The sequence below is a fragment of the Amblyomma mixtum genome, chromosome 2 (genome assembly GCF_055824585.1).
Source record: "Amblyomma mixtum isolate Tamu chromosome 2, ASM5582458v1, whole genome shotgun sequence".
In the NCBI taxonomy this organism is placed as follows: Eukaryota; Metazoa; Arthropoda; class Arachnida; order Ixodida; family Ixodidae; genus Amblyomma; species Amblyomma mixtum.
The window spans coordinates 252123587-252150795 of record NC_143013.1 but is presented as its reverse complement, the minus strand read 5'-3'; the positions used below and the strand labels follow the sequence as shown (position 1 = coordinate 252150795).

At 47.1% G+C, this 27209-nt stretch overlaps 1 protein-coding gene across 2 annotated transcripts in view; it reads left to right on the top strand.

Annotated features, from left to right (window-relative positions):
- The first annotated feature begins 840 nt into the window (after positions 1–840).
- The window catches only part of LOC149363523 (uncharacterized), a 481039-nt gene continuing 454670 nt past the window's right edge, over positions 841–27209 (top strand). For both annotated transcript variants that reach the window (XM_089573521.1, XM_089573520.1), the window contains exon 1: positions 841–2154. In XM_089573521.1, the coding sequence (XP_089429647.1) occupies positions 1867–2154 (288 nt within the window). In that variant the 5' untranslated portion in view covers positions 841–1866. The remainder of the gene's footprint in view (positions 2155–27209) is intronic.

The window sequence follows — 27209 nt, the reverse complement described above, 5'->3', positions numbered from 1 at the left end:
AGAAGGCAAAGCTGCCGCGGGGACCTTTCGCTTCCCACTTTCCCCTCCTCGCGCCCGAAACTTCCCTGCAAGGAGGAGAAGAAAGGAAAGAATGAAAAAAAGAACGGCATGATGAAACGAGCTGCGGGCCAGCATCGGCGGAGCAGCACTAGAGCACCACACGCAGGATCGCGACGAGAAAAGATAGAAAAAGGGAAAAAAAGGCAATGCGACGAACAACGAAGCAGTATCCCCTCCTCCCGCACAACGTTCGCCGCCTCTACCGTTGCATGAGTCCGTAGATATTTTCTTCCCCTATTTTTCCTCAACGCAGCCCAGGCACAGCGCGTCCCTTCGTGTATCCCTCTCCTCCCCCCGCCGCAACCCCCGGTTCCTACGACCAGCCAGCGAGCGCGCACGCTTTTCTTTTCCCGGGCGCCCCGCCGCCGACGACGACCGCTCTTTCGCGCGCGCGCGCCCGCGCGCGCGCGCTTTGTTACGCCTGTGTTTTTTTGGCGCGTGCGACGGCGGCGGGCGCCGAGCGAGCGAAACGCGGCGGCGCGCCCGCCTGTGCGTGCGTGCGTGTGCGAGAGCGCGCGCGCGCGCGCCTTTCTATTTTTCCTTTGCTGCCGCGCAGCTCTCCCCTCCCTTCCGCTGGCGGCGGCGGCGGTCTAATCCGCGCGCGTGACCTCCTCGCCCTCGGAGTCTGTCGGTTCCTCGCCTCCTCCTCCGCCGTGGAGCTGCGCGTCGGCTCGGGTCTCGCCTCCTCTCCACCGCGCAGGCAGCGGGAGGAGGAGGCGACGCCGAGCGCGCCCTCGGAACTCGGACCCTCCGCCGGCGGCGAGGAACGAACGCAGCAAGGCCGGGGCTGCCAGAGCGCGGCGTGCTATACACGAACGGACCGACCCAACCAACGCGCTGGCACCAGGCGCCGCGTGGCTCGGCGGCGCTTTTCACCCCACCTCTTCTTCTTCCCCCTGGGTTCGAGCGAGAGTGCCTCGAACGGCCAGCCACCGCCGCCGACGCCGACGCCGCCGTGGTCCCGCCGCCCCACAGAGATGCGTCGTCGTGTCGCCTGAAGGGACGTGCGGCGACGAGCTCGCGCGGCCCGAATTCACCTCTTCTCCACCCTTCCCTTATCTGCTTCTTCGCGATCCCGTGCGCTCATCTCACTCTTCCCGACTCCCGAGAAACGTGTCCGTGTGCGTGCGTCACTGGAGAGCTGGTGTCAGCGTCGTGATATCTGTTTCGCTTTGTGTGGAAGAGGCGACGAGGCCGTCGCCAATCACTGCCACCCTCTCCTTTCCGTCGTTGTGAACGTGGTTTCAACTGTGGCATAGCCGTGATTTTGTTGCGGGAGACAGAGACTGTGTTGTCTGTGTGCTGAGCGGTGAACGAGTGCGCATCGTGACGATTTCCAAGCCGTGTCACTCGACGTTCGTCGGTGTTGTCGTTCGACGTGAACGCGAGTGTGACGGACCTCAAACTCGTACGACGCCTGCGGAGGCAACTCGCGAGAAGTGTCGCGTAAGGCTCCAGACTCGGCGGTGAGCGATGTCAGCTCGCTTCGTGTGTAGTGATCCATTCGAGTGAGAACGCGTCGACAACAGTCAGGTGGCATCGTCAGCGACTACCACGTGACGAGAGGAAAACACTGCGTTCGTTCCGAAACTTTACAAGAGTGTGGTCGTCCTTTGAATATACGACCACTTCAGATTTCTAGCGTCGGTCCACCTGAGGAGCCGGTGATGTGCGTCGTTCGGTAGTGAAAATCGCGGGCAACGACGTTTTGTCGTGCCTGTAACCGGAGGTAGCCAGCAGCTAATCGGCGTTACGTGATCGCGAGAACACGCGAGTACGGCGATACAGTGACAGCAGGCGACCACGATGTACCGGGACGGTGAAGTGATCCTCGAAGTGGAATGTGGAGGCAACAAGGGACTGCTCTACCTGTCGCGCCTCTGCCAGGGCTCCAAGGGGCCCTGCATTCTCTTCAGGGATACTTGGCTGACCCCGAACGAGTTCCAGTACGTGAGCGGACGTGAAACGGCCAAGGACTGGAAGCGCAGTATCCGCCACCACGGCAAGTCGATGAAGTTGCTGCTCGCCAAAGGCGTTCTGTCGGTGCACCCGCCCGTGTGCGACTGCTCCGGCTGCAGGATTGGATCACCCCTGGTGAGTAGAACTAACTATATCTCTTTCAGCAGAACGGACGTGCACCTCGTAGTCGACACATGCGCTTCTTAGCGAATCTGAATCGAGCGACCGAGCCGACGCGACGCGTCCTAGGCGTCGGATGAAAATCGTTGCGAAGTTGGCCCCGCCGCTATGATAGGGGATACGGGGACGAACTGAACGAGCCTGTTTGCGTAGTCTATTTGGCGAATGCGAATCGAGTCGCTATAGAACGTCGACCGAAGAGCTGCTCGCGAACAAAGACCATGGTGAATTTAGTAGCGGAAATTCGAGTAAAGTCGACGCGGTGTGTGTATGCAGTTGCAAAGATTTTTCCGCGAATCTCATTCGAGTGAACACGACGCGTCGATGAGGTGGACTTAAATCTCGCCGAAATCTGTGCGAAGCTAGCTTAGATGATTAGTTCCACTTCATTGGTAAGCATCGTTGACGCGTTCCATCGGGAGTAAAGAGATGCGAAGAGATGAAGATATGTACAGAGGGCAAAACACATGCCTGGAACAAACAAACTCTGCGTTCCGGAACTCCCAAAGCCGCTGCAACCAAGAAGGCAAAAAATGACGATAAAATTCTATGAGTTTAACAGCCCATCTTTACATCCAGATCATTTTTAACCAAATCTAATCGATAGTTATCGCGTGTCACGCCCGAAACACGCTCAGAGCGTGTTCTAGACATGCGTTTTGCCCTCTGTACACTCGATCATTTCAGTGTTAGTAGAACTGTTCGACTTCTTTCTTAACCCGCAGTCAGGCGATCTTTTTATAATTTTGTAAAGAAGCGAGAAACGAATTTTAAATTGCCTACGCCGATTATGTTGTTGTTCATGCGCGGCTTCCTCTGTCAGTGTTTCTCGTGAGGTGTGACAATGCTCACTTGAGATAATAAAATACGTCAGCGGCGTAGAATCTTGAATAGTCGGTTCCCGACACTGCAGTCTGACAGGTGCAGTGATAAACCACCGCTGTTAATTACTACCAGCACTGAAAGTGCCTTATTAGTAGCGGTAGTATTATACATATGCCTTGAAAATCGAAGGGAAATTGTTTTGTTTCCAGCTATGCGTCCTGTTGCAAACCTATGATTGCGGTGGCGAACATAGGAGTGGGAACTTCAGCAAACCTGTTGACTGCGCGTTCCGCCTCTCTCTCTTAGTAAACGCTTCCCTGACTTAACTGTCTGACAAGACCAGTTTTGTCACAGAGCAGTCGCAACAAGCCCCAACGCATGCGGACTGCGTCGAGTTGCTAGTTTAACGAAAACGCATCACTGCAGCGCGAAACGCGTTCATCTCTCACACGAAGTGCGACGAGCTCGAGAACAGAAGAGACCGCACGTCTCCCGCGCCGCTGCTCTCCACGTGGCGCGAAGGGAGGTGTTTTCATTTTTAGAAATCTCCCGCCCAAATCGACGATTCTCTTTTCCTTTCTCTTTCCCTTTCACAACTGCGCGCGCGCAAGCGCGCGACAGCCTATAGTCGGCGCTCAGTGCGCGCTACGTGCGCTTTTGCCTCTGCGCGGAAACGCGCGAACCCCTTTCTTTTCGCGCGCAAACGAATGATGACGTCACGGATTTCGATTCCCTTCCCCAAGCAGGGGCGAAAGGGGGAGGGGGGGGGGAATAACTAAGTGGCAGATAGAAAGCGGCGGCTGCAGTGGGACGGCACGCACGCATTGGCCCGCCGGACACAAAAGCCAGGCGTTGCTGCGACGCGGTGCGCAGAGGAAAAGAAAAAAAGCAAAACAAAAGAAACCTTCCTGCACTCTTTCGCCTTTCTGTAGCGAACTTTGCCGTCGTGGCCCGTCTGTCGTCGTCGTCGGCCCCTGTTTCGGCCCGCCGCTGCGCTTTATTATTATTCCTTCTCCGCAACGCGCTCCATGCGCGGTGTGACGCATTTGCGCTATATATCGACGGCGAGAGACTTCGGTGCCTTTGCGTGCCTTCCAGAGCCGAAGATCCGTCTTTTTTTTTCCCAGTTCTTTTTTCTCCGCGCCTTCGAAAGGCTGTTGCTGTCGTCGCTGCAGCAGCCGCCACGAGCCGATACGCTTTCGACCCTTTTCTCAGCCCCGGCAACGTCACACCGTGCGGCTCAGAGCTGGTATAGCTTCGGGGCGTCACCTTTCCTGCCGGCGTGCTGGCATGTTGCCTCCGTGCGCGCCTGCTGCGGGCGTCGCCAACTCGCCGTTACATTGAAAAGAGCGGCTCTCGGGGCTGTCACCGAGAAAGCGGTGACGGAAAGGATAGCTCCCCCCCCCTACGCGCCTCCACTTTCTTCTAAAGTTGTGATTGTTTGTGCTTCAATGAGGGAAGCTGTATCTGATTTTGACTGCGGGAATGGATCGCCTCGGGCCGGAGCGTCGGTGGTTATTTTATTGCGTCTTTGTTTAGCTGCCGCCAGATTCGGGGGCGGCGCCCTGCTCCAGACAGAGCGGGGGTGTTTCACTTCGCTTTATCGTGAAAGTGAGTTTGTGCCAAAAAAAAAAGAGAGAAAAAGTATGAAGTTTGGGTTTGGTCTTCTTGGCCTAAATTTTTTCCCTTTTTATGAAGAACAAATGGCGTGAGCACTGAGAACTGACGCCTTTAAAGCAGCCAGTGATTGAGCATTTTGTTCCTTTTCGTTCGGCACCGCAATTACTACAGTGAGTGGGAAACATTTATTACTGCGGAGACTATCGTAACTGACCTATCGTACCCAAGTGTCGCAGGGAGCTCCGGTTCCCGGGTTCCTGTTGGCCGTCCGACGCATGAATGGCGGTACTCGGCACATTAATTGCAAAGGCAATGCTAGCTAGTGTTGTAGTCGCAAAACAAAGGGATACAGATTGAGTTTTAACGGCATCAAATCGATGTGAGGTCAGTTTTGTGCAGGTCGAAGGCTTTTTTCGACATTCCGGGGCTGCCCCTTTCTATAGTGCATAGCTCGCCGACCCTGCGTACACTTAAAAAAAAAAAAAAGTTAGTGAGAAGGTAGTAAGTGCAGCAGTTACTAAATCTGACTTCTTTTTACTACTTTTTATCAGCTATTTACTACCCTCTTCAAGGTGTAGTTAGTAAAAAGCTACAAAATTTCAAGCCTTGTCAACGCATCTGATTCTTTGGCGCGCCCTCGACTACTTATTTCTTCATTTTCTATCCACCTTTTGTTTTGACAGACCACCCTTCAAATTTTCTGCGTACCAGATGTATTCCTCAAGTCCGCTTCTTCTTGGTTAATTCTAAAAAAAAACATCCTTTTTTCCTTTCAGTGCATGCTGTTCGGTTTTTGTCCTCACCGTAGCGCTCATCAGTTCATTTCCTATTTGTTCACTGCGCTGTTCCCAGAAATTTTCAATCGGTATCAGAAAACGCGGCTAGTGTGGTGCGTACGAAGTCGGCTGTGAAACGTGTATACCTCAATGCTGCAGTTAGCAGTGCGCTTTTCTCGATGCTTCATTGAAGACGTTCCTCTATTTTGCATTGAACGCTGTAAATTGGATGCCTGATTTTTTTTTTTTTTTGCTCTCTTCACTAGACACACGAAAAAGGACTCCATAATTTTTATTTCGTTTCTTCGCCTCAAAACGTGCAATTAAACCGAACGAATCCGTATTCCGCGCCAGAGCAGTAGTGCTCGCCACGTAAAGCTTGACGTCACGCACACACAACCACGCGAATTGGTTGGGCCGGCCACATGTGACCTCCGTTTTGATGTTTTCTTCGGTTTTCAGCTTGTAATAGTAATTGAAAAAACTTTCGCAGGGCGCCTCTGAGGCGTAAAATATGCTTCAAGGAGTGTACGATGGGGGGCTAGTTAGAATGGGGGCCTGTGTATCGTCCTTTGCGTGGTTTTCGTTCTGAGTTCAAGTAAAATATGCCCGTTTATCACTGCCCGAACCCCATTATTTCCCTTTAAGTTCATCGACCGCGAATTAAGGCACGACCGATGAACTTAAAGAGACACTGAAGGACAATTAAACTTGGCCTATACCGATTGATTACCATGTTCCAGTGACCGAGATACCACTTTCATTGAAAACGAAACTTTGATAAGCTGTTAAAAGGTCGAAAAGCGAAATACAAATGCCGCCACTATTGGGCGCTTTCGCGAGCAAACTGCAATGACGTCAAGGCAGTTTTTCTCATGTGGATTCCCGAGGTTAGGCTACCCTGCCATTCACTTCTAAACGATCATCACGGAATACTTTTTCTGTCTTGATGGCACGGTACTTCTTGGTGGCTCTATTTTCTCGTGTTAGAGCTACTATGTTTTTTTTTCTTCTTTTTTTTTCAAACTGTGCGCACATGGCGGCCTGCACTTTTAGTTTCCCTATTTAGGCTGCTGAGGACGAGGTTCGGGGTCGCGGCTCGACGGATCCACGGTCAGCACGACGCCCGTTCCCACCTCCAGGCCTTGGACAGGAATGCCGCTGAGCGGCGGAGTTAGAAGGTGGCGAAAGAAGACTTGAATTTATTTACATAATTGACAACTTGCAGAATAACGAGCGCCCTCTACAATTTTCCAACTGAAAACTCTTGTTCGCAGACGGTGGTGGTAGTGGTTTATTTAAAAAAAGATAAATAAATAAATAAATAAAAAGTGAAGCAAAAGAGTGTTGCCGGCCGCGGCAATTGCTATCTAATATCTTAAACACCCGAGCTGCAGCCGGCGGAAATGAAAGGGAAAGGGAGAGGATAGTGAGGAGAAGTATAGACGGGAGCGACAGCAAGAAAGGATAGGGGAGAGCTTTGTACACTATTTACAAAATACAAAAGTAATCAAGTTCGCGCCGCTCGCGCGCTAATGTCCAAACATTGTCCAAAAATAACTGCGCGCAATCTCGCATTCTTGTTCGAAAAGGGAGAGGGGAGGCCACCATCTCTATGAGAGGGAAGTTGTTGAAAGGACACAATAGACCAGGGGCGCGAAAGCGAGGCTCGGGTCGAGACAGGTGCTCGTCAACGGAATGCCTCATTGTAACCTTTCGACAACAACCCTTTACGCTGTATCTCGAAAGCAGGTGGTGACCAGCGGGGCTTCAGGTCCACGCAGATTTGGGGGCCAGGCCCGCATATCTTTTCCAAGAAGGATACAGTGGAGGGCTGCTGACAAACCTCCCCTCACGCTAACCCCCTCAGGCAGCAGGGCAGGAAGCGAAAACGTGCTTCCCCAGGATGATGACGTCAACTCCAGGCTAGGAGAGGCCGGAAACTCTCACTCGCGCGCACAAACCTCCGCCCCCGCACCTGTGGACACTCGTCACGCAGGTCACGTCACGCGTTGAGCCGGGGAGACAAGGATGCCTTCGAGGTAAAGTTGATTCCAGGATGCAAGGTTCTCGGATGCGCCGAAGGTTCCCCGGGCGGTCAACACCTGTCCGACAGAAGACATCACTCACGAAGGGTCGGAATCCGAGACCATAAAAAGGGCGGAAGTGGGCCTTTGTCCCCTGAGGACGTTCTGGAATGTTGCGGAAGTCCCCCGCCAGCCCGCCGCGATGCTCGATTCTCAGAAGAGCCACCAAAGACGACGGCCCCTGACATCCGCCACAGTCGCTTGTGTCCTCTTGTTCCGGTGGTCCCGCACTGAGACGTAACAAAGGAGGCTACCCTAGCCTCGTGCTGAATCCGGAACGACTTGAGGCAAGCGTCGTTGAGTTGACAGGCGTTTCTCGGAACCATCCAGGCGACACCTGCATGTTGGTTGCTTCCCGCTGATGCCGTCCTTAACAAGGCCATCTTTTTATTGCAACTTTCGGAACAAGCTCAGTGAAAGTAGCAAAGATAGACAGCTGTGGTAGCTCCTTGAAATGGTCTGAGCACCGGCGCTGTATAACGGTTCCGTTTTGAATTCTTTTCATTCAGTTATTTTCTTCTTTTTTTTTTTTGCCGGAAGTGGCACCTTGTTTCCGGCATGCTTGAGACACTAAGGAGGAGAGAACGCGGAGTTTAATGTCGCTTGTACCGATCACAAAGATCGAGAAAACAAAAGAAAAAAAGTCGAAAGGGAATCGTTATATTACACGAGAACGGGTTCAACAGGCGTATTTTTCCCACTAGGAGAAGTAAGTTGCCTTTATCCTCTGCATTGAATGGGCAGAGTTGGCCAAAGTCGGCCTGCCGCGTTGCGAATCGGGCTCATACAGAGCAACGCAAGAACTCTGTTCAATTTTTGCTCAGCATAACTAGATGGGCATGGACCCTAAGAGATTAGAACACTCCTGAGCACATTTGTCTAAGTAAGTAACTAAGTAACTTGGTCCTAATCGTAGAAATAGTTTCAGGCCGACTTACCGCTAGCGACAGAGATGGTCTTTGGTTTGGTGACGGCGGCGCGGATGGTAGTGATCCTTTTTACTAAAATTGTACCAAAAAAACATGTTTAAAAAATTTTTGGCCGTGGAAACTGTCGCTTGTTTGTCATACATTTGATCTGAGGCCAGTAGAAGATACGATATTGACGGACGAAATAATGAGGAGACTTAGTAAGAAAGCATAGGTGGCAGAATTGCTTTTTAAAGCTACGTTCAAACATCCAACTCACAAACACGCGCACGCAAACAGTATACAGATCTCAATGACTACTCGCGCTAGCTATCACAATTTCACTCTGTACGCAGGAGTTCACTATATTTTCAGTGCCATTTACAGTTCCAGGCATTCCATTTCAGTATGAAGACAGTTTTTTTAAAATGTAACCTCCACGTAGCTGCCAGTTTAGAGGAAGCCAGATACTCAGTACGTACAACCGCCCCAGGCGGTCGAAATTTACGGAGCCCTCCACTACGGCGTCTCTCATAGCCTTATACCCCTGTCACACGGGCACTGTAAAGGTACTTTGAACTAAAGCTCCATTACTCCAAGGGAGAACGCGCGCTGCCACACGGACGCGCCTAAGGACACCTAGTTTGAAGGAACTTCAAATCAAGGCAGCTCGAGTTTGTCCTTTGAGTCTGCAAGGGAGTACTCTCTCTCCCAGCAAGTTAACAGCAAAAATAAATGGGGATAAGAAACGATCGAAATTCTTTTCTTAAATTTGCTTCGTAAAATTATTGGTCTTTTAAAATAGAAGGTTATTTGTTTTGTCGCGGTTTCACCACGCCGTACTCTCGTCCCGGATTTACAAGCGCCACGGTAACTACGACGCCATGTCGGCCATGTTGTTTGTTGTTTTCAGCAAGTACGGACAGTGGCGGACAGCAGCTAGTGATACATCTTGACGGAGATCGCCGAACACAGGCACAGAGAAAAACGTGAACAGAATCACAACGATCGCAAGGCCAAAGAAAACAGAGGAAAAGAAGCAAAGGGAAAAGCCAAAGAACCAAGCCGAGCCAGTTGAGCTCAGTGTGGCCAGCGCTGTGATGTTGTGCTCTGTGCTTGGCAGATTTATGTCATTATTGCAGTTGAAATTGCGTTGATTGAGCATAATATTGATATGAAACAAGTTTTTTTTATGAAAATATGTTACACTGCTATATTCTCATGTGCACTGAAGTCTGCAATTTTAATCCAGTTTTTCACCGATGGGGGCGCTAAAATCGTTTTCCAAAGGTCGTTCCGCGACCGTGTAGCACGGGCGAACTCCCTTGAAGTAGTGCTCCTTTGGTAGCGTAATGGAGCTTTAGTTCAAAGTACCTTTACAGTGCCCGTGTGACAGGGGTATTAGTCGCTTTGGGACGTTAAACCCCATAAGCCAAACCAAACCAGTACGTACAACCGCTTAGACAGCGTCAGAATAAGAAAAGTTTTTTCGGTAGTCCATGATTTTACATTATGTGTTTTGTAAAGAGGGGACTTTAGAGTTCAGCGCAGGAGTTGTTTGAAGAGTCCGCAAACTCAACAAAGTGAAAAACATCAGAAGTGATCCTTAAGCATACAAAATCAGTACAAAAAGAGCTAACAAGAGATAAAAACAATCAAAACTGCAGATCAATGAAATCTAGTTGGTATGCTGTTCGGCTTAGGGTTTTAGTGTTCGAATTGATTGTTTGTTTGAACGAAACGACGTATTTGACGTAATAGTTTGTGGCAAGTGTTTCCCAGCTTCGAAGAAAAAAAAAACGGAAATTAGAATGATTTGTGAATTGTTGGAATGTATGGTGAGGTTTAAATTGGGGATGAAACCGATTCCCTACAAGGAACAGACGGAACAAAAACGCTGCCTTTATCTGACTTCAGAGAATCATCTTTAAAATGTAGAACACTCTTGTTTTTGTTTCTTTTATTTGTATGTTTCGCTGGTGACTGAAGTATTATTCTTGCCGTGCAGCTCTGTTTCTCAGAGTGAATATCGTTTGAGAACTCTTTCGCTTGTGCCGCCGCGGTGGCTCAGTGGTTATGGTGCTCGGCTGCTGACCCGAAAGACGCGGGTTCGATCCCGGCCGAGGCGGCTGGAATTTCTTTGGAGGAGAAATTCTAGAGGCCCGTGTACTGTGCGATGTCAATGCACGTTAAAGAACCCCGGGTGGTCGAAATTTCCGGAGCCCTCCACTACGGCGTCTCTCATAGCCTTAGTCGCTTTGGGACGTTGAACCGCATAAACCAATCTTTCACTTGTGAACTTGCTCTGGCCATCATAGGACCACAAAAAAGAATGTAGTGAGCTCTCTTTAAACATGGTTTTTTACTGTATGGAATTTACAATAAAGACATTTATATAAAAGCGGCCCGGAAGAGGATACTTCAAAAGGGTTAAATGTTGGGCTAGTTGGTTTTAGCGCAAAAGACGGGACGACGGAAAGACAAGAAGAACACGGGCGCCCGTGTTCGTCCTGTCTTTCTGACGTTCCGTCTTTTGCGCTAAAATATGCCGCCTGTGAAGCCAGAAGAGGATGTCCAGGTAAATCAAAATAAGTACTTCAGCGCAAAAACTAATTTCACAGCAAATCTTTGCTTCCGACCTCTCGTTGTCTAGTGTAGAATTATCGACACAGCGGTCTAATAGTATCGCCAAGTGGTTTGCTGGACATCTGCACGTGTTGCGAGAGCATTTTTCTTTAATGCCATACCGCGAGAAAAACGGAGTGAAATTCGCTGCGTCACTAAGATGCTAACGACTGTCTTTCATAAGACAGAGAAGGGCCGATTTACTAACAATTCGACGTATCAAAACTACACCACTGTTTCGCTATATCTGGCGCTGAATGTAAGAAGCAACAAACGAATGGCACAGGCAAAAATTGGAATGAGTGTTATTACTTAATTGTTGCCTCAAACCGCTGTTGTCAAGTGTCATAATGGAGATGAATTACGCTTTGCAAAAGTCTATACCTAGATAGGTATTGAAGTGTAACGCCTGTAGCTAGTCACCCTATAGTAACAGCAGCGCTTTCCATGGCAACAGCGCCGCCTCCGAACTGCCACATAGTTATCTTTCCACTACCTTCGTTACTGAGTTACTTACCTCAAACTATTTTTCAGTCAGCCTGCTTCTCATAGCTGTAAACTCCAAAGAGGTGATGTACAGAATACTATCATCAGTATACAGAGCTGATAGAAAAAGGATCTACACCGCACTCAAACTCTGCACTAAAAAAATGCTTGACTAAAGTCACCAAGGTGCAAACATTCACTTATCCGTAGATGTAAAGGCACTAAAGGGGCCGATGTCTTTATGAAAAGTAGATGTAAGCTGCCCTTTCTTACCTTTTCCTTTCATTTGAAAAAAAAAATGCCTTATTAACGCAGATTTAAGCGTCACGCTTTGCCGAATACACGCGGCCAGTAAACGACCACATATCCTTTCAAGACAGACGAGAGTTCGCGCATTTATGCAACCGGAGCATCGTACAAATATATATTATCCGCGATAGCTTAAGCACGCTTCAGGTAAAAAAAAAAAAAAATGAAACTGTCACAAGGCAGGAAATTAAGAATGATCAGATCTGCCACACTTTTTTATTATTGACGGAACTAGAAGGAAAGAGGTGAGGAGAATTTTCCTCTTTTAAGAGCTTATGCATGGCAAATGGGGTACTATAGGATTTCGATTCACTGCCCGTCATCAAAGCCTGTGGGGTCTACAGAAGCGTTTGAAAGGGATGGTGCATTTGTGTCTTGAACATCAACAGCGCTCGTAAAAGGCACTCCCAAAACGGATTCACTAAGTTCTGGGGATGATGACGATCGGTGGTGTTTATTGGCGCAAAGGTATCGAAGGACAAAGAGCGCCACAATCTGACTTAGTTTAGAGAATGGAACGAGCTCACTTTTGTTGCTGAGGCGTACGGGCTGGTATGAAGCTTGATACTTTTCCTAGATTAGAATACTGTGGATTAGTAAAACACGTTGTGGGGCTAGTTGGCGATGCATTTTCTTTTCTTGAAATTTGAACAGCGCTACATTTTCAGACGAATGGACAGATAGACATGACAGGACTAGCGCTGACTCCAACTATGTTTGTCGGAGTTGGAGTTAGTTACTATGTTAGTTGGAACCAGCGCCCGTCCTGTCATGTCTATCTGTGTATTCGTCTGAAAATGTAGTGCTGTTTAAATTTCAAGAAAAGAATACTGTGGTCAGCGGTGATTAGAAGTGCGAGTCGCGGACAGCGCTTTGTTTTTATCCTTGGTATAACTATCGTTTTCAGACTGCGCAGAATTATCTTGACGTGACGACCTTTTGTCACAGGCCACATGGAACCATTATGCAGCGTCCTGTGCATTGACACTGCAGGAATTTATTTTTTTTCTCGGCGGAGAATCAACGGTATCCTCGCGAGCTGTACGCGGTCGAAATACATCAACACGCGCTTTAAAAATCATATGCAGCTTTCTTGGATATCACTTTTATTTGTGAGGCAGCTGTGGAATATTGTAAAATGCTGTTATCTACATTTTGATGGGAATGGCTTAACTTTACGTATGCATCGAAAATCATGCTTTTGAAGAAGACCTTTAGCGTAGCGGAGACGTACTTGCGTACTAGACATATACCGGTTTGCCGGATTGCCGGACGCTGACTGCGTAGGCACAGTGGTCCTAGTCGGTCACACGCTTACCACTACGCATGCGCGGATCCCGCACGTAAAACCGGTATACGTTTCCGCTACTGTGTCCCCGGTATGCTAAATCTCTCTAGTGTCTATAATCTTTGACCTGCGCCCTCATCGAGTGGTTAATACTGTCATAGAAAACTGGTGGGGTGCGTTTTTCACAATAAATAGTCGAAAAATGCATGCGTCTCGAGGAGGGATGTGCGGATATATTGATTGTTACAGTGGAATCTTGTTATATGCGAATAAATGGCGTTCACAAACAACAACTAAGGCAGCTGGGTTTATCACAAGGAAATACGCTCGCTACTCCAGCATCACCGATATTAAATCATATCTAAATTTAAGCGCACTTGAAAAGCGAAGACTTGTCACCCTTATAAGTCACTTTCACAGGCTTTATCACAGTCCTTCGCCCTTCACAGAATCTCATATCAAACCAGCACATCGCATTTTCCCCCGATTAGACCACTGCTTTAAAGTGCAACCAAAGATCGCTCACACCAAACTTATGCGCAATTCGCCATTGTTCCTTGCCATTCACCATTGGAATAAGCCGCCTGCAGAAATCGTTTCCGAAAAAAATTACGACGCATTTGTTTGCAAACCGAAGTGCTTACTCCATGCTTAGTTATTCCTAATACAATGTTGCTACAATTGAATTTTGTCTCCTGCATTGTGGTCTATGTGTGTGTGTGTTATCAAGCATTTCATTGACCCAGTTATGTTCACTCTTTACTGGAGTGCGTTTGTTTATGCTTTTCACATTTTCAGGTTTCAAATTTCACTTTGTTATGTACTTACTACATTGACTATGGGTTTCTCAACCCCCCTATGTAATGCCTGTAAAGGGCCTTTAGGGTATGTAAAAAAACAAAAACAAAAAAACTTCCTGTTGAAAGAGTGCGCTTGACCAGAATTTCTGGGCATGTACCAGGCGCACTGATAGCGATTTGCCGCCGAAAATACTGCCTGGCAACGTTGCCCGTTCAGCAGGTCGTTAACGACTCGCAGGTAAGCGTTTAAACGTGTACGGCTGGTAGTTACAGACTGCGTGATTATCCATCACGTCGATTCTTTGACTAAGACATCGCGCTGCTGACGCAAGCTCGCGGCTACTGTCGCTTGCAGTGGCGGCCGAACTTCGATGCAGGCGAAGAACATAAATGGCCTTGTACTGCACTTTCGATGCTCGTTGAATCATTGTCGACGGTCAAAATTCATCCGGGGTTCCTCACTACGGACTCAAAGCGTGGTGGTAAATCTGGCGAGTAAAAATTCATATTCCTTAAACAGCACATGGCCAATCGCCTCTCTCGAAAGTCAGGACTGGTGCTGTGAGACCCGAAATCACCTATTTATGTCCATAGTGTCCTAACTTCAGGTTAGGACCAAATGGCCAGAACAGTCTGCAAGTCGTGCCATGAGACGCGTATTGCGTACTCATTGTTGTAAAACCGTTATTAGAGAGAAACAACATTATTACAGCTCACTGGATAAACCCTCCGCGTACCTTAGATGCTTTAGATAGAGCTCGGCCACTTTTCCATCCCTTTTTCACCCTTGGGATTTTCGGGAACCCAACCGCGGGGCACCCTCACGTAGCGAGAAAATAAAAGGGTGGATTCCCGGCGGTGGCTGGGTTCGAAATCAGTGCCCCCCCTCCCCCCCCCCCCCCCCCCCCCTGCATATGAGGTGGTTGCTCTATCGCCTTTGCAGAGCGAGCCTATATACCACGTGACATGGTGACTTATCCAGAAATAAATAGCTGAGAGGGAGATCTCTCAAAGCACCGCGTACAACAGTTCTGCAGTTTGTAGCGAGACAAGCGGCCTGATTTACGCTTGCTTTTTTTCTTTCGTTTCTTTTTTTTGAGCAACATTTCCACGCCTCAGCGCAATAGACAGTTGTATTGTCTATTGACTGCCATGAGCGTAGTTGGAAGGCGTGGCCTACTGTGCCGCTCTCTTATTCGCTGCACTGCATTGTACGTGAACCGCACACGGTAAGCAGCGCAAACGCGTAGCAATAGCAGAACTCCTCTGGCTGAAATGCATTTCAAATTTTAATAGACATAGCTTTTTATGTGTAGAAGTCCTTAGAAAATCCACCGGTATTTCGCCGATGTTCTGACAGGTGCTGCTTGTGGCAGAGACAATGCATGATACTGTTTTGTGCGATGCGCAACTGCTGCACACGCCGGGCTTTTTTGTCACATCTAAGTAGCTAGGTCAGCTCCTCTTCAGGTCCACTCGTTACAAGGTGTTTCAAAAGTCCGCTGTTCGCGCTCTGCAGGTCTGCGCGCATCGAAGAAGTTATACGGCCCCCTCGTGGCGAGACACCTGTCGCTTCTTCCACGCACCGTCGAGAAACTTTTTGGCCCTTTCTGCGTTTAGCTCTTGAAGCGTCGCCAACGGATGCGAGGAAGAGCGCATCTCTTTATTGCGATTTATTTTATTCCTGTCGCTCGCTCGCTGAGAGGTTGCTTGAAACAAGAGCATATGAAATATGGACGGATGACAGGGAGCAGATCGCTGTATAGCTCTTAACTGAAAGCCTCGCGATTTCTGTCTTCAATTCTCTCTTGTTTCTCTTTTTTTTTTTTTGCGGTCGTATTTCGTTCTCATCGGTGAAAAATGGTCTGTCGAAGCCGGAAGTCGTCGGGGTTGTTCCTCGGTTGTCGTGCCATCCTCGGTTTGTCACTGCCTCGGCTCTTCTTCCTTGGCGCGGGATTCTATATATACGCGACATCTGGCCGCGCACACTCCGACGAGCCAAGTGTCTAATTGATGTTTTTCCACGGCTTCAAAGGGTCACGACTCGACTCTGGCTGAAAAAAAAAACAGAGGGAATCTTGCCTGCGCTGCTAAATGTGTTTCACCACCGCAGCGGAAGCAGTGTGGAGAAATAGCGGGCGCAGGATGGGCGTGCTGGCAAAGAGAAAGAGATAAAGGAGTTGGAAGCACCCGGTTGCCCCAGTCGAATCTCATTGGTCTTCGACATACCACGCCGACGGAGTCTACCACAAGCGAGTAATTCGTTTGCTTCGCTCATTCTTGTAGACGTTACAAAAAAAAAGTAGCCGGTTGCAATTTCAGGAAATATTCAAAATCCCGCAAGTGCGCTTTCTCGCATAACAAAGTTCCGAAGACAAGATGGCTGACCGTGCGTTTCCAGCTGAAACAAAGCAAGAAAGGCTAGTTTCTTTGTTCGATTCTTCCAAAATACGTTTCTTACATTCGGTCCACATCCTTAGCGCCCGTCCAGTAGCCCACATAGTTCTATAGAGAATTCGACTGTCCTCTCTTTGGCAACATAGTTATGTGAGAAAACGCACTTGCGGAATTTTGAATATCCCCTACTAAAGCTAACATAACGAGTACAGGGTAGTAACCGATTACTATTAAGTTACATCTTTCATTACAATAGAACAAATGTACATGGACTAGAATGAGCTGGTTCGGCTTTCTTGATCTATTGTCTGTGACAGTACATACGTTGGTCCCCCGCCGCGGTGACTCAGTGGTTACGGCGCTCGGCTGCTGACCCAAAATACGCGGGTTCGATCCCGGCCGCGGTGGCCGAATTTCGATGCAGGCGAAATTCTAGAGTCCCGTGCACTGTGCGATGTCAGCGCACGTTAAAGATCCCTAGGTGATCGAAATTTCCGGAGCCCTTCACTACGGCGTCCCTCACAGCCTGAGTTGCTTTGGGACGTTAAACCCCAATAAACATACGTTGGTAATTTCACCCGCAGGTGTTTTTAGAAGTTTTCTTTAGCATTCTTTTTCGTGTGTTTTTTATGACCACTTCAAGTGGCGCCACTGAACATTAGTATTTCGACGTACGCGCCGTAAGCAAGTGCGTTGCTTTGACATACAAAAACCTTCAGCACCACCTCGAAGTTAAACAAAGCGTACCGGTTCGGTGTTGATAGCGCTCTGAGGGGGACAAAGCCGAAGCTCAACAAACACGACATTCCGTTCTGCCGTCGTGGTTAAATGCAAAATACGAGCTTCGGAAAGTGGCGCTAGTCATTTAAATAGTACTGGCTGCACGGGCATTCATGTGCGGACATACTTGCTCGTCCGGCTTCTCCGCAGCTCGACCGTTTTCGACCTAACGCGAGATAATTCGATAGCATCCAATTATTCGCCAGTGTCCGTCCTCGAGTTCATGTTATCGATGTTGTACCACAGGTTAAAATTTGTTTTTGAAAAAAAAAATGTAACAAATTACTAGCAATCATTTATTTAAAAATGTAATTGTATGAACAAGAACGTTACACTGTACAAAGAGTAACCAATACATTGTAAAATTGAGAAAAAGGGAGTTTATTACAATTAACGAGTCACTTGTAATGCGTTATATACAAGTATGGTTTTGTTTAATTTTTTAATGTCAGCATATGGCTGAACCACAACGGCGACATTGCAGCAAATACACTCAAACAGCCCCTTACAAAAAGGGTCAATGAAAAAGGATGATTAAAAAGAAATTTTACTTCAATTCCTCAAAATATAAATCACCGTTAAGTAACTATTACCGCTTCAACGGTTTTTCTATACACTTGCTCAAAAGTGGATTAAAAGGTGCAATGCGAGATGCTAATTAAAAAGAAAAAGGTCTTAAAAGGACTTGCGAAACATCGCTGACAGCTATGCCTGCCCTTATCCGGTTTTTATTCAAGTGACAACTGAATCCATTACTGAGTCTGAAATGGGTCTGGGTAAATATAACGAATTCTGGTTAAAAATGTAGGCTGTCTGAGCTATTAAGAAATAATTACATTTCACTTTGCTCTCTGCTTTAGGCATTCTATTTTCACGATGAAGTAGGCAATTAGGAACATGTTTAAGAGAACACGTTTACTTTCCATTTTATACAAGCCAGGCAATTAGGAGACAGTTTCGTCGAGAAAAAGCTCCGGATTTTCTCCGAACTGAACAAATACTTACACTGTTGAAAAATCGTGTATTACGTTAAATTTCCGCTCTTCTTTCTTGCTCGTTCTTCACTAGAGCCGGAGCCTGAAACGGACTATCCAGATCAGCTTAAAATCCAAGCTGTGGAAAGAATTTCGACAGCACAAGTTGATAATTCGAATTTGTAAGGAACATGCTGTAAAAAAAAAGTAGAAACGATTCCGATGAATGACAGCAAAAATATGGATAATTTCATTATTTGTACGCTCTAGAAATTTCGGTCGCGTTCAATAAATTATGCCCGGTAAAACGCAACAGAATCAAATGTCAAAAAGGAGGAGCTTCTGTATAAACTAGTCACCTGTTACTTCACTCGACGCCTCAGTCAAAATCATTTCATGCGGTTACGGAGGTAAATCCGAACCGGAATCCATTAAATCTCCGCCCTGTACGATACAGCACGCGCGAGGGGAGCTCGCTTTTCCAGCGCCATTTAGCGGCAATCTTTTACAGCTCTCATATGGTTTGCGGACCATTATTCGCCCCCTTAACCGGAAACACAAACGGATCTGTTATGTAACGACCACTCAGAGAATACGATAACGAAATCACAGACAGAGAAAAGAAGACAAATAACGCTCCTTTGCGAGCAAACGAAAAAACAGGGTAAAAAGGAAAGACGGGAAAAGCGAAACGGCAGCTTATGAAACAAGTAGAATGGTGAAAAAAAGAAAAGGAGTAAAACTGAAAACGAAGGGAACGTGGGGGAGCAAGGAAAAAACGAGTAATTTCCTCGACGTTAAACCCCTTTCGGGATCAAATTCCAGCCTCCGAAAACCGTTTATGCGAGTAGCGACAGACGCACGGACAGCTCACGAACACACTCAACTAACCGCTCCTCCCTCCCTGCCTTTTCCCTCTGCTTCCCAATCCTCGACAGTGAGTCCCACAGAGCAGCGCAGGCACTCAGCGAACCGCGTTGCTCTTTTATTTTCCCCTCCGCAAATGCCCGGCCGGGACGGTGCGGTAGTAGACATACATACGTACAACCCAATAAAACCGCTTCCTTTTATTCCCCATTTTACTCCCGTTGATCATTTTCTTCCTTTCGCTTCCCTCAGCGCTCTCCCATTTTCTCCCTTTCTCTGTTTGGCTTCACAGCGGCTGAGCTGAGCCAGCTGTCCTCCTCCCCAAAAAGGGAAGAGAAGAAGTGGAGAGGAGGAAGAAGAGGCGGCAGAATGCACCTCTGCACAATTTCCCCTGCTTCGCCTCCTCGGCATCCATCTCTCGACTCCCCCGCAACTTCTTGTGTCGCCGCTCTCCGTCCCTCTCCTTCCCTCCTTGAGGTCGGAATAACAAAAGAAGGAAAAGAGGGAAAACGTATAAGGAGTCTCCAGTAAGAGGAAAGCGGCCACACATAGAGAGGGGAATGCCGCGCTGAGTAGACCAAGGTCGATTACACTCGCCGTGCCTTGCAAGCCGCTTCTCCTTTCCTCGGCGGCGGCAAGAAGGGAGGAAAAAGGAAGGTTTTCGGCGGAGAGTTATATGGCGCGCTGCTCTGTCTTTTGTAGTTGCGCCCGACTTTATATACACCCTTATGGGAGTCGATGGCAGAGTGAGAGAAACGACAGGGCTCGCTCGCTCAGCGCTAAAGAGGGGGAACTTGGGATCAAGAGGCTGACAGTGTTGCGGGGGAGAAAGAGGTGCTCCTGCGGCGTCAAAATAGGGAAGGCGAAGGAAAAGACATCGGCGGGGTATATGTATACACACAAAGGCCATCGCCTGTCTGTTTGCCTGGAAAACGAGGATAACTGCGACGGCTGGCGATCTGGGGAAGAAATGAATGGGATAGAGGGAAAACGGGGAAGCTCGGAATAGAGGGAAAGCTTTATGTATAGAGGGATGACGCGATGAGAGCGGGATGATGTGACGGGGACAGGCCGTTGACGCGACACGTCTTGACGTGTAAGGCTGAATGATGATGAAGAGAAAAAATGAACCAGAGGGGAAGATGATGGAGACGGAAACATGCAATGGAGTGTCACTGACATGGAAGACATACGGACTTCTTTATTGACTCAATAACGTGCGACTATGTTGCTGACAAGCGCGGCGTCTTTCGGGAAGCGTTGGCGTGAGAACAATGTGACAAGTGCGACCTGAATATTTAACAAGCTTAATCATTTTCATTGCCTGCGCAGGGACCTGTGACGTCAACTCACTTTTAGAACCATTTATTGTATTTCTTTCAAGGTGAAATATTTTTTTTGTCACTGATTTTTGTAGCTTTAGTGTTGAGCGTTTCTCGAGCGAGTGATTTTTCGCCTGAATGCCCCAGTCGTAATGGGGGTGTAATAGTTCTTTTATTTCTAGTTTTCGAAACACATGTTACATATTTTTTTACCTTTGTTGCTTCAGTGATCAGCGAGTGACTTCGCCTCGGAATGGCCCTAGCAAAACTGATGTTCGTTAATTACAAGTCCAGAGGTGTTCCAATTCACTTATGCTTTACCTGAGTTCACTGAACTTGGCTAGCTACTGTACCTTTTTGTTCTTCATAAAAACCGCTGATAATTCTCACGGCTTTTATTACTTTCATCATTAAAAAAATATAAGAACTAGTCACTCTGACGATAGCACCTAACTTGTTCTTTCTGCTCCCAGGTATGTCCACTGTGTACTCTTTCGCTTCGCCTTCTTACTCTCCTCTCGGTTTTTAGAGCATTAGCACTAATACTAGCATTACTCAGCCGCCGCGGTGGCTCAGCGGTTATGGTGCTCGGCTGCTGGCCCGAAAGACGCGGGTTCGATCCCGGGCGCGGCGGTTGAATTTCTTTGGAGGAGAAATTCTAGAGGCCCGTGTACTGTGCGATGTCAGTGCACGTTAAAGAACCCCAGGTGGTCGAAATTTCCGGAGCCCTCCACTACGGCGTCTCTCATAGCCTTAGTCGCTTTGGGACGTTAAACCCCATAAACCAAACCAAACTAGCATTACTCAAGGGCGCATTAATATGATACACACGGTTATTCAAGTGGGACCAGTGGATAGTACCATTGGTACACAGATTATAGACCACCTATTGGCGTAGAATGTTCGGAGTGGTATCAAACGATTCAGTGCGTTACGAAGCATACGATTACAAGTCAAATCAAAGCGTAGCTTATCACAGAGATTCGCACCGACGACCTTTGTTTCCCGAAACCGTGACTTCTTGAAACTTCAAACGTCCATTACGGCTAAACTAATTGATGTAGGACGTTCTAAGCGGTGTCAAACGATTTTTCTTCTTGCGCTGTATACGTTGGCATCAAAAAAGTACATATGCTGATATAACGAAATATTTGTATCGGATATAGCGAAGGTGTCTAATGACGCAAATTCGTTCGGTGCTGCCAACGCTCGATACTCGTACGCTGCCTCGGCGTTTTGCTCTTTTATTGCAAAAGCAATACTAGTTCCACTTTCAGCCCGTCGCGTAGCGAGGCCGGTAGCTACCATATTAGCATATTGGATTGCATTGGATTGGATTGGATTGTATAACCGATGCATCACCACAAGTCTAACCACAAGCACCACCACCAGCTACACTACCAGCTGAATCATGGCGTAGCTACGGATATTGCTTTCGCAATTACCGGGCTTAACCAAGCTAAGCCACAGCCATTTTTTCTTTTAATGCTATATTCACGTACTGAAAATTGTTTCTCGCCCGTCCACTACCTCTTGCCCGGGCGCGTAACTTATTCGTCCGCGTACACTGCGACTCGTTGAACGACTCCCCCGCGAAACGAACGCCTGCGCGGGAAACGAAAAGCAGTGCGATGTCAAGGGACGGCTTTAAGATGAGAGGAGAGACGAATGAAGCCACCAGGGAGCGTGGATTGTTCGGCGAAACATATTAGAGCGAGCAGCCGGCTATATAGACTGCGCGAGACGCACGACGGGGCGAAAAGGAGGAGCAAGCAGCCTGGCGAGTGCTCTTCTCCCCAACACTCCCCCCTCTCCCCTCTCCCCGTCACCCTCACCCTTTCCCTTCCTCTTTTCGAGCTCGGCTTGCTTGACACGGAGTAGGTACTTCAGGCGCTTTTAGCGTTTCCGGGCTTTTATGAATGGGCGTAGGTCGTTGGAGCTTTGTCGTTTTAGTTATGCTAGTTCTTTTCACTTCTTTTTTGTCTTTCTTTCTTTGCCGCTGTCTTCTCTCTTTATGTGCGTGAGCTCACCGGCTTATAGAGCTCCCGCGGTTACGCTTTATTTGAGCGCGTCGAAAAGTGGTGGCAAGACGTATTTGCGGCCATATTTTCTAGTCTCCCTTCGGGCCGCTTGTTTGGAACGTTTAACGGGTGGGAAGCTTACACGTGTTTCCATTAGGCCGTCGTGGTCTGAGGTCGTTGGATCTCGATGCGCTTTCTGTGGCGGGTGCTTGGATTCATTTTGAGCGTCAGATTTTGCTTGGTAACGGTGCGACGCGAATGTTTTAAGAGGAATTTGGATGCTTATCGGGTGTGGGTACTTTAAGTAAGTTTAGGTAAAGGGAAAAATTCGTTTCTTGAATTATTTTCTCCGCGATTGATGTAGTACCTTGAAATCGCTTGTGTTCGCGAAATATATATGTTCTCTCCAAAAAAGAATGCGCGTTCAGTTGCACGTAAACGTTACTTCGAAAAATCAAAAGTCAGCGTTATTATACACAGAGAATTTGCAGTGTGCTTGAAAGGCTTCTGAAAGAAATAGCATCTAGATTCTTTTCACTCGGTTGTGTTCCGAACGAGGTTCAGTGATAACGTCCTGATAGATTGAATCCTATCAGTTAAAAAAAAACAAAAAAAAACGAGGCATATAGATGTCCTGATATCCTGATATAGTTCCTGCGCTCATAATATATATGTTATGAATAGTTTTATTGAAGTCCGAAGCAACATTATCGTACACAGTAAGCCACGTAGCAGGGTCTTGTTAAATGGTCCCTAGGTAGTCTACAAATGCTTCATTTCGGACCAAACGCATCTACTTCTCCTTCTGCGTATTAGAACTGTCATAAAAGGGCTTCTCTTTTCCTGTGATTGATTTTGAGTCCAAGCTGTAGCATATATAGTACGCCTCGTTACTTGTTTCCAGTTTCTCTTATCTTACAGACCTTTCATTTTCTACAGCAAAGTTAGCCCGTCTCGTCTCTGGAGACCGAAGCTTTCTGCGGGTTCTGAGGCGCACTTTGAGGGCGTTAAAGGGACTGCGAGGATAATTGCATTCAGTTATTGTTCACACTGTAAAATAAAAAAAAAAAACATTCTATTGTCCTTTGCTACTTTGATATTTGTTCGGCAGTAAAGGCGCATTTATCGGCGAGTAAACTGGATTTGAAAATATTCCCTCCAGTCGATTAAAACTCGTGGCGTCCTTACGGATAAGGACGGGTTGCCACCATTTCGAAGCGAATGACGGTGTAACGTAGCCTCTGAGATCCGGGTAAAAAGGTGTCGACGCACACATTGTACTTGCGAAGTTGGCCGCTTGCGGCGACACCTGTATTTTGTTCGTTTTGTCCTTTTTAGCTTATAAAAGCTCCGTTTTCGATTATAGTTGTTTCTTTGCAATTAGAACGCGGCTTTGTAATTGCAACGCGGCAATTAGAACAGGCTGCTGCATCTCCTTTTACTCTATTGACGCAGGAAAACTTCTATTTGTCCTCAATGTCCCTCTAAAAGTTGTAGTAGCTTTAGTATTCGCTGTCGAGTGATACTTAAACCGTGCACCTGGTGAAAGAGACTCAGCACAATGAGCAGCAGAAATGTTGTTGGATTTTCGGTGTCCTTTATAAGAAAGAGGGTATGGATTAGAAATACGGCCCAATCCTGTTTTCTTTTTTTATTATTTGAGACCAATATTCGACCAGCAAGACAGAGTGCAAGACATATAATTTAAAAGCGTAGAAGAAATCTACATCCTATTTAAGGGAATTATCAAAACTGTATCAATGAACGATGGATTTAGTTTTCTTTTTTTTATTGGCCGTAGAAGTGGCGAAAGGCAGTGCGTTCTGCAGTCTCAAGTTTGCAACGCTGTAGATTCGAAAAAAAAAAAAAGGCACGCACATATAGTCATACACATGGTTGAAATATCGATGGACTAATGGACTTCTAAGTGCTAGAACAACACGGAGGGTTGAGAGCCGAGCCGTATAGCGGACGGAAGTAGATTAATGCCTCCCAAAGGGAGCACTTTAACGTGTGTGCGAAATCTCACTACACGGTCGTTCTCTCATCTCTTCTTCAGTGAGTGGGTGAGTGAGCAACGTTTATTACTGAAAAGAGGGGGGGGGGGGGGGGGTGTATATAGTGCGGGGCCGGGGTTCAAAACCGCTAACTCGTGCTCAGCAACTGAGCTCCTCAGCCGCAGTGCTACCACGAGGGTAAACAAACAGCTATATAATTAATTAATTAATTATTGGTACCCCCAAAGGTCTCTTGCGATGTTATCACCTGGTGTGGAGGCGGTGGTAAAAGGGCCTACATGAGCAGATACTCGTCAGGCATACAGTGAAGAAAAATACGAAAAACTGGCATTATACATAGCGAAAAAAAAAAACCATTACGGTAGTCGAAACAACCCATCGAGCCATTTGCACACATAGTGGACAGAACGGGACAGCTCATCATTTGTAACTGGAAAACTCGTACTATCCGGTCGCAAAAAACCGTGAATCATAATCCTACTTCAGCTGCAGTCTTTCGGCGTTTTGCTGATTCAGTCTATAAATGTGCGGGGTGTAAATGATGTTTCAAAATGTGATACGAGGCACGTTACGCGTTTCATTTTTTTTTAGTTTGGTATTGGGGTCACGGAACTTGAAGGTTACTGGAGTGGCATAAAGAAGTCATCGTGGAGGGAGCAGTGTCTATGAAATAAAGTTAAGCAAGCGAACTGGCGTCGACGTGGTAACAGCTCAAGCTGGGCACAATTTATTAACGTTGTGATGCTGGTTTTAAGAGCAAAACGTCATGGATTCTGGCTAGCGCTCTGAAACTTTAAAGTTGCTTGCGCCTTTCTTTGCGTGTGACTCGCTTCAATTTTTTTTTTCGTTATAAGGTGGCACACAAAAAAAAACATTAAATGGTGAAAAATCGAATGTATTTGAAGTTTTGGAAATGTTTTTTTCTATCGGCTCTTGTTTAGTAAAAAGTGCAAGGAATGTTGAAACCCCGTAGCTTAAAATTTCTGAGCCTACATGCAATAGGTTAATGGTGAAGAGTGTGACACTAACCGAAAGTCAAACCGTTAAATATGTCACGTTCGTAGGGTTTGGGTTATGAGGAATGCCATGCGCAGTGGTCGGCTGCTGGTTAAATTCCATCGCCTGAAGTTTTTTAGCATGAACTGAAATGTCGATAAACAAGCGTCTCTACATTTTCCGTCTGCCACAATCTGGTTAGTAGAATTTGTTTCCCACCTTAAGTGAAACAAGCCCTACGATATTTTTGCGGTTGAATATGTCAAATGGCAATGTTGTCGAGTTGTCATTTCTTTAAATGGGATAGCCTCAGTTTACAGAACATGCTTTTTGGCGCAGTCGTTGGGCGCAATGGAACTCTTATTCGGGCTGCAGCCTGACCGTGAAATGAAACTTCGCGCTGCATCTTGGAGGAGTCTGCGGCCCCGCAAGTTGTAGACAGGGGCTGAACATTTAGTTTTTTTATTTTTTGAACATTCCGCGCTCTTTTTCCGGTGTTTATTTCAGAACGCAAGTTTCGGTTTTTTGCGGCGAATATTATTTCCTACGAATGAAGTAGTCACTTATTTTAGTGATTTAATGGGGCAACCCCTTATGGTCAAGTCACTTAGAGTCTGTCTCAGCGCTTTTATCAGCTCTAACAATTTATTTGCGAGTTATTAATGCGCAAATGGTAGTACTTATAAATGCTTATAGAGGGAAATGCGGAATTGCTGTCATCATTATAAAAGTAAGGGAACTAAAATGAGATAGCCAGCAGACAAAAGCGCAATTTGACGTTCACTCCTCTAAGAACTAGTTTGACATGTTATCTTTGGGTTGTTGAGCTGGGTTGAGTGATAGGGCGGAGCATCACGTGGTCTTCGTGTTTATGGCAGCGATGGAACTGCTGCCCAGTCGTCGCGGTATCTAGAATGTGATGCTGTTTCTTGTCAGTGTTTTATATGCATGCAGTTGACGAACCTACCTAACCGGCTAAGTGCTCCAAGCAGGTGAGGATGGTGGACAAACAGGGCTTAGCTGGCAGGCGGCGAGGAGGTGGTGCTTCCCGGTCCGCATAGTGGCGTAAGCTAGCGGAGTAATGCCGCAAATCACGCAACTGCTCTGCTTATCCAACATATCATCGTCGAATCACGCCATTTGTTTCTTTACGTAGTTATTTTCAACTTTGACTGAGTGTAACTCGCAGCCATCAGCCAGCTAGCTATGCCTTCCATGCCAAGAATACTGACCTTTTCGGATTAAAACTGAATTTCGAAAACTGAACTTGGTGTACTGTTATCGATTTCCTGTTTAAATCAAAGAGTTGAGTCTCTAAATATGGTATAGTGCGCTTTACGCTTTTCGACGCGTTAAATATGAATTTAGAATGGAGTCCTCGGATGGCCGTCTTCAAAGCTGTCCCGGTAACGCGTCGTACGCAAGCAACCAGAAATGTGTTTTTCAAGCCGTAATCTTACATTTCACGTTGCACTGTAAACACGAATACGCCTATTAGGAGTAAAAGGGATTAAGCTGTCCTCTAGAGCACTTCCTTTTTTATAGGGTGTGCGCTAAAGGGCAATTTACTCCCTTTTTGCCCCTTTCTGCTCAAAAAGTGTTGCGGACACGAACGCCGTCCATTTCTGAGGTGGCTTAGCTCATCGCAGACGTCACCTAGCAGCGCTACAACAGTCATATATTGCTACCTTATCTGAAGCCATTGTGAGCATTGAACGGTTCCACCGTCAAGCCTACTGATGTCTTCCCGAGTGGTCGTAGAACGCACGCCTGAACCCATGTATTTTTTTAAGGGTTGGTTTCCAGATCTATTGATCTACCACTGCATGCGGCCCCGCCTTTAATACAATTAACACTGTCTTTATTACGGTTTGCTAGTTTTCAGGACATCAGAGGCGGCAGATACGAATG